Source organism: Seriola aureovittata, chromosome 13 (genome assembly GCF_021018895.1).
Source record: "Seriola aureovittata isolate HTS-2021-v1 ecotype China chromosome 13, ASM2101889v1, whole genome shotgun sequence".
NCBI lineage: Eukaryota > Metazoa > Chordata > Actinopteri > Carangiformes > Carangidae > Seriola > Seriola aureovittata.
In genome coordinates, this window is record NC_079376.1 from 17,026,490 (window position 1) to 17,039,540 (window position 13,051).

The 13,051-nt window shown below is 40.9% G+C and overlaps 1 protein-coding gene across 3 annotated transcripts in view; it reads right to left on the reverse strand.

Annotated features, from left to right (window-relative positions):
* Nucleotides 1–280: 280 nt before the first annotated feature.
* The window catches only part of LOC130179798 (palmitoyltransferase ZDHHC14-like), a 44,688-nt gene continuing 31,917 nt past the window's right edge, over nucleotides 281–13,051 (reverse strand). The window contains exons 6-11 of one of the 3 annotated variants that reach the window (XM_056392855.1): nucleotides 12,081–12,129; nucleotides 10,282–10,384; nucleotides 9,587–9,696; nucleotides 6,907–7,012; nucleotides 2,181–2,203; nucleotides 1,226–1,418 (exon numbers count right to left, since the gene is read on the reverse strand). In XM_056392855.1, coding sequence (XP_056248830.1) covers nucleotides 1,367–1,418; nucleotides 2,181–2,203; nucleotides 6,907–7,012; nucleotides 9,587–9,696; nucleotides 10,282–10,384; nucleotides 12,081–12,129 — 443 coding nt within the window. In that variant the 3' untranslated portion in view covers nucleotides 1,226–1,366. Of the gene's footprint in view, nucleotides 1,464–2,180; nucleotides 2,204–6,906; nucleotides 7,013–9,586; nucleotides 9,697–10,281; nucleotides 10,385–12,080; nucleotides 12,130–13,051 lie in introns of all 3 variants that reach the window. The other 2 variants (XM_056392854.1, XM_056392852.1) reach the window with 2 other exon arrangements.

A 13,051-nucleotide genomic window follows, 5' to 3' on the forward strand; every position in this document is an offset into this window, starting at 1 on the left:
TCTGTACATCTCTCTCAAGGTTGGTGCCTGAGGCCTTACCAGGACCTCTGTCAGGATGAATGGGAGACTGAACGGCCTAAAGAACATCTTAACCTTGTTTGAGCATCCATAAATCCATAAACATTCATCCGACAGGCTGGTTTTTAAAACCGTCTCATTTACATCAAATGACCACAGGCACTCGTCACAAGATGAACTTAAAGGAAATGTCATCACCACATGACTCTCACATTAGAACATACTGTTATTCCCTCTAAACCTGAATATTAATGAAATCATATCTGATAAAAAGTTGGTGTTTTATTAACATCCACAGGAAATAAAATAATTTGTAAGTTGTAATAACCATGGTATAATACAACAGTCTCTTATTTTTTTTAACATAGAAAAAGCAGGATGATATGCAACATGATGACATCAACCATTGCACTGCTGAAAATGTCCAAGAAAAAAAGGCAAAAGACAGTCCAATCAGCAACAGGCAAGTAGGCTAAAGTTTGTTTTACAAAAAAATCTGTCAGACCTGTCATCCATTGACAGAAATTCAGCCTTCTGACCAAAAATGTCATGTACTGTCTCAAAACATGTATTTTTTGCTTGAAATGGCTCACAGACATACGCCACTTTGAAAAAGAAACTCCCCTGTCCGCTCTCCAGGAGCTAATGGATTACGCTTCCCTTGAAGTTTAAAAAAAAAAAGAAAAAGGGGAGCGAAGCCTATGTCTGAGTTGTCATACGCTCCACCACACAAGGAACCATCTCTCCCAGTTCCAGTGGAGAGGTTTGGCAAGATAGTGGCTGAGGACTGGAGAACTGGTTTCAATTCGGTTCAGTCATATTCCACAGTTTCTAGCAGCTGAATTTAAACCACAGCGTTTTTTTTTGTCAAATGTTAAATTCAGTGCGAGAGCGTTGTGGTTCAAAAGTGGCACAGAAGAGTTTCATGGGTTGGATTCATGTTTTCAGGAGGGAGGCGGTGGGAGGAGGGGGTATATATCCCATTGTCAGACGGAGCTGAGCTTTACTAATCCTCTGACAGAGTCCTCGTGCAGTGAATCCTGACTGGCTGGGTTGAAGAAACTGGCCTGCATGGTGTGGCTGTGACCCATGGGGCTGCCGCAGGGAAGCATACCTGGAGGTGAGGGCACTTCCTCTGGGGTAAGAAAGTGGTGATGGGCCAACGGCTCCTGGAGGGGGTGTGTGTGGCTGTGTCCGTGGATTGGTAACATGTCGGTGGCCTCGTGGCAGCTGAGGCTGGGGGTGGACGTCGGAGGTGTTGGCTGGCCGAGGGGGAGTGAGGTGCACGGGCCGGCCAGAGTGAGAGAGGTGCGGCCGGGTAAAGAGCCTCCGTTTTCAGGGGAGGCCGTCAGGATGACTGGCTCGCTGCTCTGCTGCTGGAGGAGAGGTGTGGCGGCGGCCTGCAAAACGAATTTGGTGCTCTGAATGCACTGGTCTTGGTCACACTGAGAGAGAGCAGCAGAAAGCACAAGGAAGAAAGAGGAATAATATGGGAGGGGATGTGAAAGTCAAAGAGATAGATAAGATGCCAGAGGTGGAAGACAGAAATAGAAAACAAACAGGAGAGAGGCAGTGTTGAAAATGAGATGGAGAACAGGAAAGAAGAAATGAGACAGTGGATCAAGGAAAACAGAGTAAGTGGGAAGACAACAGAGGAGGGGACAGTGATTGGATAAGGGAGAGAAGAAAGAGAAAAAGATGTTAGTACCCCTTTCAGAATGCAGAGCCACACAGAACCCGCACCAGCTTGTGCATCTGCCCCAGTAAAAACAGCTGAAGTCAATACAGAGTTGGAAACACAGGGTTATTAAGTCACTGCTTCATGGCCTATTGATCTCTGCTGCCTTGCTTTAGAGTGCAAATCACACGTCTAAAACTGGACCACAGTAACTGGGTTAGGACACAAAGAGTCATCAATACCACACATTAGCTACAGGGAGTTTAGCTTTAACCCCATTAGCCCTTTATCACCACAGAGCGATCATGTGCATTAGAGACCAGTTACAGATGAAAGAACACTAGTTGTGCAGAGGTGACAGGAATTAAAAAGCCATATAAACAAATAGGAAAAGTACTTTGATGCCTCTCCTCCATCCCACACCACTCCCACAGTCTGACTGACAAGAAAGTTGAAGCACCAAGATTTTTCCCAGGCATCTCACCTTTCTGTCTCAATCACACTGACCTAAAAAGAGCAGATTGCAGATGTGATTTAAACAGATGTTCTGCTACCTTTGACAGTGGAAGAGAAGTAACTCTCAGTATTATCAATCGTCTTATCAGCCGCAAGCATCAACTGATCTCGACTTATCGTCACCTTTACAAGCCTGGCTTATCTCCAGGTTGTTGAATAGACTAACTGGAGCGAGGGTTACCAGACTGAAATGACAGAAACGTAACTCGCTGCCATGTTAGCACACAGGTACATCACCAGCGCTCTGTCCTTTAATTTCTATTTTCTGGCCCACTCGTGTTTTATAAACACTCAGCCAGACTGACTGAGCTTTGTCAATCCCCCACAGCACACATGCACACGCACACACAAGGAACACTATGTACATAGACTGCTGATAGACTAACCTTGGATAGCAAATAGCAAGTGAGGCAGCACAGGCTGTGTTGTGGTTGGCTTTCACACGTAATGGAGATGACACAACAAGGTTCCTCATCAAAAATTATATTATTATTATTTACATTTTATTCTTGGCACTTATCACAACTTATTGACTGAACAAACATGGCTTATCAAGATTACACCATTCTAGTGGTGAATAATAATTAATAGAGAAAGAAAAATATCACATATAAAACCACAGTGGGTCTACAAACACAACATATGTAAAGGTCTATGGAGACAGAAATACATTTTCTGTTTACAAGCAAAAATGTCAAACTCTCCTTCAAGCTTCTCAATTATAAGGGTTTGATGCTTCTTTTGTATTGTGTGAACATCTTTAGATTTGGGAGTGTCAGTTGGACAAGTTTGAAAATATGCCCGTTGGACTCTGGGAAATTGCGATGTCGTCATTTTCACTTTTTCTGACACGTTACCGACCAAATAATTAATTGACAATGAAAATCATGATTAGTTGCAGTCCTGCTCTCCAGTCTTTTTGTGCAATCCAAATCAGTGTGTGCAAGACTTTCCACTTCAGACCCTTCAGTTCACCAGCCAGCCACAATTGTGAGTTTATTTCAGTAATTGCAATGTCATGAAGAGGATGCATCCAACCTTGTAAACAAAATGAATGAGCTCCCAAAGATTAAACTTTTTATGTTCATCTTTTAACATGTCTCAAGATGAGATAGTTGACTCCGGCAACAAGTTGGGAGATTACAGTCATTTATGTTATTCCTGACAACAGTACCACTGAGCAGGTGACTGTTAATACGTCGTGCATTCTTCTGGGTACTAAGGTGGCACATTTGGTTGAACTGATCTGAGCAAGAATCTACTACATTTCTGTTCATTATTTCATTTTTTTATAAAACAGACTAAACAAAGTCTAAATATTGATTATGTCCAGCTCAAAGAAACAAGCTGGGCATTCTGGGTGAGTGCAACACCCTCATTCATGCAGCTGAATGTAAGAATACTGACTACTCGCTGAACTAAGTGGGAGTAGTCAAACTGAAACAAGGCTGTGGGCTGTCACTCCCTCAAACCTCGCTATCAGCCAGGAAATGGTGGTTGATCAAGTTGCCCTGTGTGTGTGTGTGTCTTGTATAAAAATAGTTTGCAGCTCACAAAAGGAAAAGGACAGAGGGAGAAAGGAAGGAAGGAACAGAGAAGATAAATATTTACAAAGATGAATGCAAAGTGTGTATCATGAGGTTAACAGACCAACATCAAAATTATAACAACATATTTTCTGAATAACACAGTGGTATCTACCCATGTGGATATTTTTGGTTTTATTTACACCAGAAATTACAGGAATTTTGTTTGTAATGGCAAATCCCACACATACCTGAAATGAAAGAGGACTGCAACAAACAAAAGCAAATTATTAATCTGTCAGTTATTCTTTTAGATAAATTGCTTCATCATTTAGTCAATAAAATGTGTCCAGAGCCCAAGGTAACCTCTTCAAATGGTAAGTTTTGTCCAACCAACAGTCCAAAACCCAAACATTCAATTTTTAGTTAAATAAAAAAGGAGATGGCAGAAAATCATGGCATTTGACAATATGGAACCAGACAGTGTTTGGCATTTTTGCTTGATGAATTACTTTCAAAGATTAACTGAATATCAGAACTGTTAATTAACTGTTAATTTTTTATAAACTACTGGATTAACTGACAAATTATTCCAATATAATATGAAAAATTTGGGATAAATACAGACCCTGACGCGCATGGAAAGATACCTATGGAGGCCAGTGAGAAAATCTATTGTTTGTAATTTGACTGAACTGACCCTTTAACTGAAGGCAACAATCACTGCTTTCAGTCAAATTGTATCTATTTTCCCCACGTAAGTCAAATCCCAAATGCAGGCTTTATGTTATCGAGGTGTTATGTGACATCATATCACACAGAGTTACCATGGCAACCACTTACAAGGCTTCTGCATACCAGGCTGTCGTTTTAAGCTGCATCACAGACAAAGTACCTCAGAAAGAAACAGGGCTTTCGTTGCCTGAATGTAAATGCAGCCTCAATGCATTTGCAAACACAGAACTAAAAAAAGACAGGATTAATGTGTGAGAGACACCAGCCAACAATAAAACTGAACGCTATAAACACATATTCTGTTTCCTCAGGCCTACTCATCTCTACACCATGTCTCAAATGACAGATCGGGGTGAAAAAAGTCACCAAACTGATGCAAAGGGGCTTCATTTTCCCGTTCAGCTAAATCCAAACACTGATTAGTGGACTAGTTGGTGATAAAGGCCATTTAAATATACTTATAAATTATTTTTGCTCATTAATTTCCAGTTAAAAAGGGTAAATGCCATCTTAGCTTAGATTTTTATTATCTACGCACTTATTTTATGCAATATGTCTGATATGGACATTCCTTTTCTTGAGTTGACATGACACAAATTGCAAGATTATAAATGGTCGACCTACTGTACTGTACTTTCCACACTCAGTATAATCTTACATTAGAGGGGAATAATGGCATTACAATTGACATAACATATGAATCAAGTATGATACATTTGTTCCAACTGCTCTGCTGTGTCTTTATCATCTGTGTCTCACACACACTTGAAGTACATTCACACGCTTTCTGTGAAGAGCACCCACCCACACGCTCCTGTAGTAAACAGACAAAAGTGATAGACTTTTACTCATTGTGGTTTGAACTATTCAACTAAATCAAACCAGCAGCTGCTTTAAAACCTACTTGAAAACAGTCACCCCTGATGTGCCCCCTACGTGGCATGTTACAGAATAACAAACTTATACGAACCACAGAGCTGTGTACCAGTGTGCTGATAAAATGGCCAGCAGCCGGCACAACAGGACAACTCTAGCTGCTAATCAGGACTGCTACAGTAAACAGATGGTAGTTATTTCTGAATGTGCTAACATAGGGGGAATGTTCCTATGGCTCTCAGCCCATTACAATTAGTCCACACATTCAGGACCTGAAGACAGATGACATTCATGCTCGACATCTCAATGAGAACGAGCAGGATGAGGTCGAGTTTGGATGAGAACAAGATGGCTGTGGCACAGAAGGAGGGCGCCAGTGAAAGACGTATAGTAGCTGTGTGTGAATGGGTCTTAAATCTAGCATGTAATGTGTGAGGTAAACAGCTAAAGTGAACAACAGGAGACTTGTTGCCTCTATTCAGGCACCGGAGAGAAGCTGGTCAGTGAGGTCAGAACAATGTCCTCTTCACAACACGAGCTGTTGTGCTCTCCCAGGGACAGCTCAACACCGCAGAAAATATCTGTTTGGTGTACTTTCTGTTTCTCAGGTTGCATGTTTGCACAAAATGGTGTTATTCATGAGGCATTATCTCTCTCTGACTCCTGCTCATTCTTTTTCTTTGGCCCACAACAAGACTTGGATTATCATCATGATGAGAAAACACACACAAAACCCTTAATCTTACACATCCTGTTGATGAGCAAACCCTGTGACAAGGGAACGGCTCAAATCAGGGACGGGAAATCTTAACAGCTAAATCTGTGATGCCACCTCAGCACCAACACACACACAAGGGATACTTCATAGCTACTGTTGACCTGATTTACAGACAACATGGAGCGACACATGCAAGACTGAGAACATCACTTTGTCGCTCATTGCCATCCAGAGCAATTTTATCAGTTTCAATCTAAAGTGATGAGACAAAACGAACTGGCTTTACTTCCGCAGGTTTGTGTAGTGTTTGTGATTCTGCAGTATGTTGGAAAGGCTAAGAATTAAGTTGACCATGTTATCCAGTCTAATCCTTAAATCAACTGCCAATGTTTACAATTACAAACCGAAACAATCAGACACAAAATAATAGACAGGATGCCTGTAGATTCAATTCCTCAAACTGACAAGTTCTGTCACAATTTCTGAGAGATGAGTTTCTGTTTCTGGCAAATGAACAAAAGACAATAACTAGAGATTCACTCTGTTAGAAGACTGCTGTCAAAGGTGCTTTGTCTCTGTGTGTCATGCTGACCAAGGCCTGGTCCTGCAGGTGTCACATTAGGACCTGGGTGAGACCAGGTCAGAAAGTACATAGAACGAAGGACCAGTAAATTTAGACGACTAAAAATGTCTCTTAAAATGTTGGTTATGAGCCAACACTAGAATGCTATGAACATCTTAGATTCCTCATGACAACTCATTGCTCGTTGACATTTTTAATTCAATAAACTTATCAACCTGATACACCTGTATCTTTGAGAAAAGAGTCAGTATCTTACCATGTGGCTCTGCTGAGACTGGGTGGCCCCATACATAGTGATGCCATTGGTTGGTGGCGCCAGCTGTGGTGTGTCTGATTGAATAAAACCCCGTCTGTCAATTAGACTAGTGAGAGAAACAGAAAAGCAGGAAAAGAAGAAAGGCGTTTTTAGTTAGCATTCATTCAGAAATATTACACAGCAAATGCTAATACCAAATAACAGGTCAAATACTGTAGAGTAACCTAACCCAACAGATTCTCAGGAGCCCTGAGAGGTCTTTAAGTACAGATGTACAAATGAAACTGTCAGTCACCTTTACTGACTGCACCAGCAAGCTAATAACTACAGCCAGGTTGAGTCAATGTTACTGTAAGTGGAAAGGATTAGGATACTGCAAATGAGCTTGTGTGTCAGTAGCTGCTGTTACATGCACAAGTTTTTTTCATTAAAAAATTAAAATCGTTGTGATTGAAGATTTTTTTTTTTACATGCACAGACGCATTTAATCAGACCGTCTGTGTGACAAGCACAAAAGTCATGAATGCATCATGAGTAGAGAAACATATATGCATTTACGTCAAGATGGAGGGCATGCACAGAAAGAACACAGTAACAAGGTTAAATCTTTTACATGGTACAATTTTTCTTTTGATCTGATTTTTTGAAAAGGTTTAAACAGCAACAGATTGAAATTTCAATCATTTCATTGTGACTGAGGTGTTGATATTGAACATTTTAAGTCCCTCTGGGCTTTCAAAATGATTATAATTTGAATATTAGTCTCCATGTAAAAAGCACCTAGTGATACCACACTGTAGAAAGTTGAGTGCAATATGTTGTTTCCCAGCCTCAGTATTCAAGTCTTGACCATGCAAGACACGGCGAGTGCACATACTCATTCTTCCGCTCACACACACATTCACACAAACACAGAAAATCACAGGTTTGCGATAAATCACTGAGGTCCTGCTGTGGAGCAGTGGAGTGAATCATTGTTTCTGTCCCAACGTTAATGCTGCAGAACCCTGACACAGCTGGTTAGATAACAACCTGCTGAACTCTAGTGAGCATTTACACGTGTGTGGTCATGGGCCAGATATGATGATAGTGGCTATTTATCAGCCAGATGCAGGTTGATCTGACACAGAGCAGTCCCTACCCCACACACACACACACACACACACACACACACACACACACACACACACACACACACACACACACACACACACACACACACACACACACACAGTGTAGGTGTTAAACGGTGCGAGCAGGGTATTCATTTAACAGAAAGTGTGTTGACAGTGAGCTCCGGTGGGACTGAGCTGGATTCAGGTGGAAATGGTTTCATAGAGACAAACTCTGGGAACCTACAGCAGTGGCTTGGGTTGCTGGTAATGAATACTGGAATGTCTGCAAATGTGGTTAGGAGGAGACGAGCATAAAAACATGTAGGGTGATGCATTAGAAAATGTGAGTCAAGGTCTCAGCAGGGAATGAAATGCAAGAGGCTTTTGTCTGTGTCTATGTGTGAGAGGCAGTGTTGCTTGCATAGTCCGAGGCTGAGTTGAAACATTCCTTCCTTACTGGTGGATCCAGCTGTGTGATGCCTGTGGCTTGCCCCACACACGCACGCACGCACACACACACACACACACACACACACACACACACACACACACACACACACACACACACACACACACACACACACACACACGGCAGCCACCTGTGCACTGAGGACTCTCCTCTACCACCCACTGGAATCATTACTGTTGACTTATGATTGTGATTGGCAGAGTACAATCCAGCCAAATATATTATATAAATATAGCAGGTAAAAGCATCTGTCAGTGCTCGTCTTATACTTTGTATAAGCATGTATGCATCTATGGATATGTTCAGTAACTTGAAGGCACTGCATGCATGAGATAAACCTCAGACTGTGTGTTTCTCAAAATTTCTGTTTGTACTTTATAGTTAAAGCAAAATGCGAAGTTAAAGGCTGCGACTTCCAAAGGGTAAGATCTGTTTGTGATGACTTGACAGCGTCAGTGTGAGAGTTGTATCTTCAAAGTGGGTACTGGGGCCTATAAAGATCTGAGCAGACAGTAGGTATTTCTGTCCTGTGGGTAACCATGAGCACATTTCTAGCCATGATGGAAAAAACAAAAGAACATTTAAAATCAGGAGGACCAAGAACTACAGCTTGTCAGATGAGTAATGAGAATTTCTGACAAAATGCTGAAGTGAAAGAAGCTGGGAGGGAACGTGCAACGTGTACTGACATTTACAGTCACATGCTCATGAGAATGTAAGCTGTGACAGTTGGCCTGTATTTTTGTTAAATCCATGAACAGCAAAAGTGTGAAATCTAATATATCTAGCCAACTTTGATCTTGGATTCGGTTAAAATGAGCTTGAAATCCTTCTTAGGAGCTATGTATAGAGAAAAGACTGCAGGCAGGCTCATTTCAAAACAGCTCCTCACATCAAAAGGAATCTTGACTAACTGTTCTATTTTAGCCTTTGGACAAAATGGAAAATTACAATGTAGGGGGAAAATAACAGGTGCTGTGACCTATTACAGAAAAGGTGAAAATTACTGAATGGGATTCTCAGAGCAGTCTAAGACAGGGCTTACATATCATCATCTGGGCATGTGGCAATACCTAAGTCACCTCACACGTCATACCTCGGTGGCAGGGGTCCACACAGTGCTGCACAGCAGTTGGTGAAAATATTGCCATGGCTGTAGGGATTATGGTTGTCTTTCCCTCTTTTAGAAGACCACGAACCTTTTATCTGGAGGAGACCACACATCATCGTCAGTCACAATTTCCAAGAGACTCTGCTCATCACACAGATGATGATTGTGTAATGTGTAGTATCAAACCCATGACCTTGGCCTCAACATGCAAACATGCCTCTGTTTCTCTTTAATATCTATTAATCTATCTATTATGGTGCAAGGTCATTAATACAAAAATTGCAGTGAAAATTATATAAAAACAAAAGATACCTCAATTTTACACCTTGTAACATCTTGTAAAACCATGATAAAATAAAATATAGGTTATATGGGTTTAATTTTTCTCTCATAATATGCAGGAAATAACTAAATATTTTTCTAAATTCCAATTCCCTAGTTGTGTAATTGTACCTTTATATGTACAGAAAACTGCAACTAATAAAGAACACTTATACTACTTCAGATCCACGCTGAAAAATAACTCATACTGAACTGTAAATGGATCACAAATTTCAGACGTGTGTAAAGCGGATATGGGAAGTTTTCATAATGTATACTTACTTAGGAGGTCTCATTATTTTGCAACGTACATTTCAACTTGTGGTATATGCTGATGTTTATTTCATGTTCATACTCACATCTTCATTGGTGGTCTGGTTGGAGCTGATCAGGTAGGTATGGAAGCCTGAGAGGCCCACTATGGACCAGACAGAGAAGAAACACACCACCACCTCCAGCACAGTGACACAGTGAAGTCAAGGAATAAACATCCATCACAGCTTTTATTTAATCCATTCTTACATTCAGTGAAACAGACAATAATGTGAAAGTCCATATAGAAACACACATCATAGCCAGCATGGACGAAAAGAAAAAACAAAAACAAATGGCAGGAGTTCTGACGGCTAGCATACTGACCTACAGCCTCGGGGCTGTCCTCCTCTTGCCAATAGTTCCTAGTTACCAGTTCATTTGGCTGGGATTGCAGAACACTACTAATTTTCTCTGCTCCACATAAAGCATGAAAAACAGACATTGTCCAAGATGAACCCTTCTGCCTTTACAAAATGAACTAGAGTTACCCTGCACAACTCAGGATACAGTTTCTAAAAGAATGTCGTTCATAAAATAAAATCTACAAATACAGACACACTACAATTTCACTATTTAGCACTACAGACAAGTGCCTGTGGGCATATTGAAAAAAAAAACTTGGTAGGTCAGTACAGTACATACTCAAAGACCATAAGTCAGTCTGTTAAACTGTACTGTAAAAATCAAATAAATACATTCACTCTCCTCTTTTCTCTCTTTCTCTCCTTCTCCTCAGCAAGGACAAAACATGTCATCATTCACCTAGTACAAAGGACGGCTATGACACTATCGACTGCAATTCCCCTTTATTAAAGTCCTGATGGACACAGGCCGTTATCAGCTTGGCTTGGCACACATTTCTCTGCCAGAGAAACAGTTATCTCAGTTGGCCATAGAAAGAAGGGCAGAGAGAGACAGTGCCATGACCCTCTCCACTTGATTTGTGACTCACAAACAGCATTAGGTATTATTTAGATTTGATCACTTTGGATTCTTCAAACTTGCTTGGATCCCGGTGCAGATTATTGTATTATTTAAGTGAGAGAAGAAATCATTATTCTTCAGCAGACTTAGACTGTCATTATAGTCAAAAGACAAAATAAATTTCACTCTTTACTCAGTAAATTTAAATAATGATCTTGGGAGACTGCGTCCTACCTTTACTGCCTTAATTTATAGCTAAAAGGTTGAGGTCAAAATGGCATGAAACTCAACTGTCCTGCAATGACAAAATAAAAACATCTGACTTACTTGGATTTACCACGGCCCATGTGATCATGAGTAATGTTGTGCTGAAACAATAAGCTGACTTACAGTGTATTTGTGACAGCTGTAGCTTAAGACGTCTTGCACACACTTGGCATCTATCACACAGACAGACACACCCGCGCTCATATCAAATCTCACTCACGCAACATCTCTGTAGAGGGAGGGGCACAAGCTAGAGCCAGATCAAATCAAAGACCGACTGAATCAATCGGCAGAGACAGAGAGTGGAGAGGCCTTGCGTGTTGCGTTAGCCCGATGGAACAGGACTAATCAGATGCACACCAGTCATGCAAGTACTGTAACTCCACAGAAAATGGCAGGAGCAACAGATGGAAATGCTTTGAAAAGGCACGTCATGCAAATTAATTCTAACCTACAGAGTATCCTGTATGGGCAAGTCAGTCTGTGTCATGATGAGAATAATTAAAGTTCAGCAGAGCTGAGTGACTGAAAAACTATAGACAGACAAGTTATACATATGGAAAATCAAGGACAGAGAGCAGCAAAAATTAGACAACCACACTTTAAACACCTGTGGTAAATAGTAAAAAGTCGAATTTCAGTGAAAGGATATCTGGCAGGACTTTCTTTAAGTGCCTTGAGGAACCCATTTTGATGGGAGCCTGCGAAGAGAGAAAGACAGTGTTTTCATTAGACACAATTTACATTATATACACACACTATCTCACACAATGGTGCATATCAGCATTAAACAACACCACCTGAATGCGGGAACTTTTTTTTTTTTTTTTTTTTAAATCAGATTTTGGGTACTACACAGTCTGGAGCCATTACCTGCTGCAGCCCCTCTTTTGGTTATAGTTGAGCTGGGCAGAACGTGTCCACTTAAACTGTTCCAATTTAACTTCCAAGTGTGAAGAGTAGGAAGACAGAGCCAGATAGGATAGATAAGAAGAAAGACCAAAAATCAAGGGTTGGACAGCTGCGTGTGGCTGTAGCAAACATCTCTGTTGCTCCAATCAGTCAGATTGATCAGTTAACTTCACCTTTTAATTGCAGCTGAGCAAAATACAACACGTGGGGATAGATAGTGCAAAGACATGTTCATTTTAAATCACTGTTCACAAGATGAATTAAATATTGGGACAAAAGGGTGAAGCTGAACTAAGCACTGGAGGACTGTAAATTTGATTTGAGGCTTGGTCAATGAAGTTTTACTTATGCTGTACTGTATGTCTACTGTAAGCTTACAACATGAACTGATTACTAAGTCACTATGATGTTCTCCAACTTGGTCTCAGCCCCACTAGGAGGGGAAAAAATACAAACCAAAGAACTCAAACTGCTGTGATGCCCTTTTGCCAAATCTGACAGCACTTGGACTCAACACAGCATGGTCACAATCAAAGAGAAGGGAACAAGCTCAAAAGAGTTTTAATCAGCACTACAATTTTCAAGCAGCTAATCTTGGCTCATATTTCGTTCCCAGAGTAACATTGATGCACTGACTGTCATTTATGCAAACACATGTACACACACACACACACACACACACACACACACACACACACACACACACACACA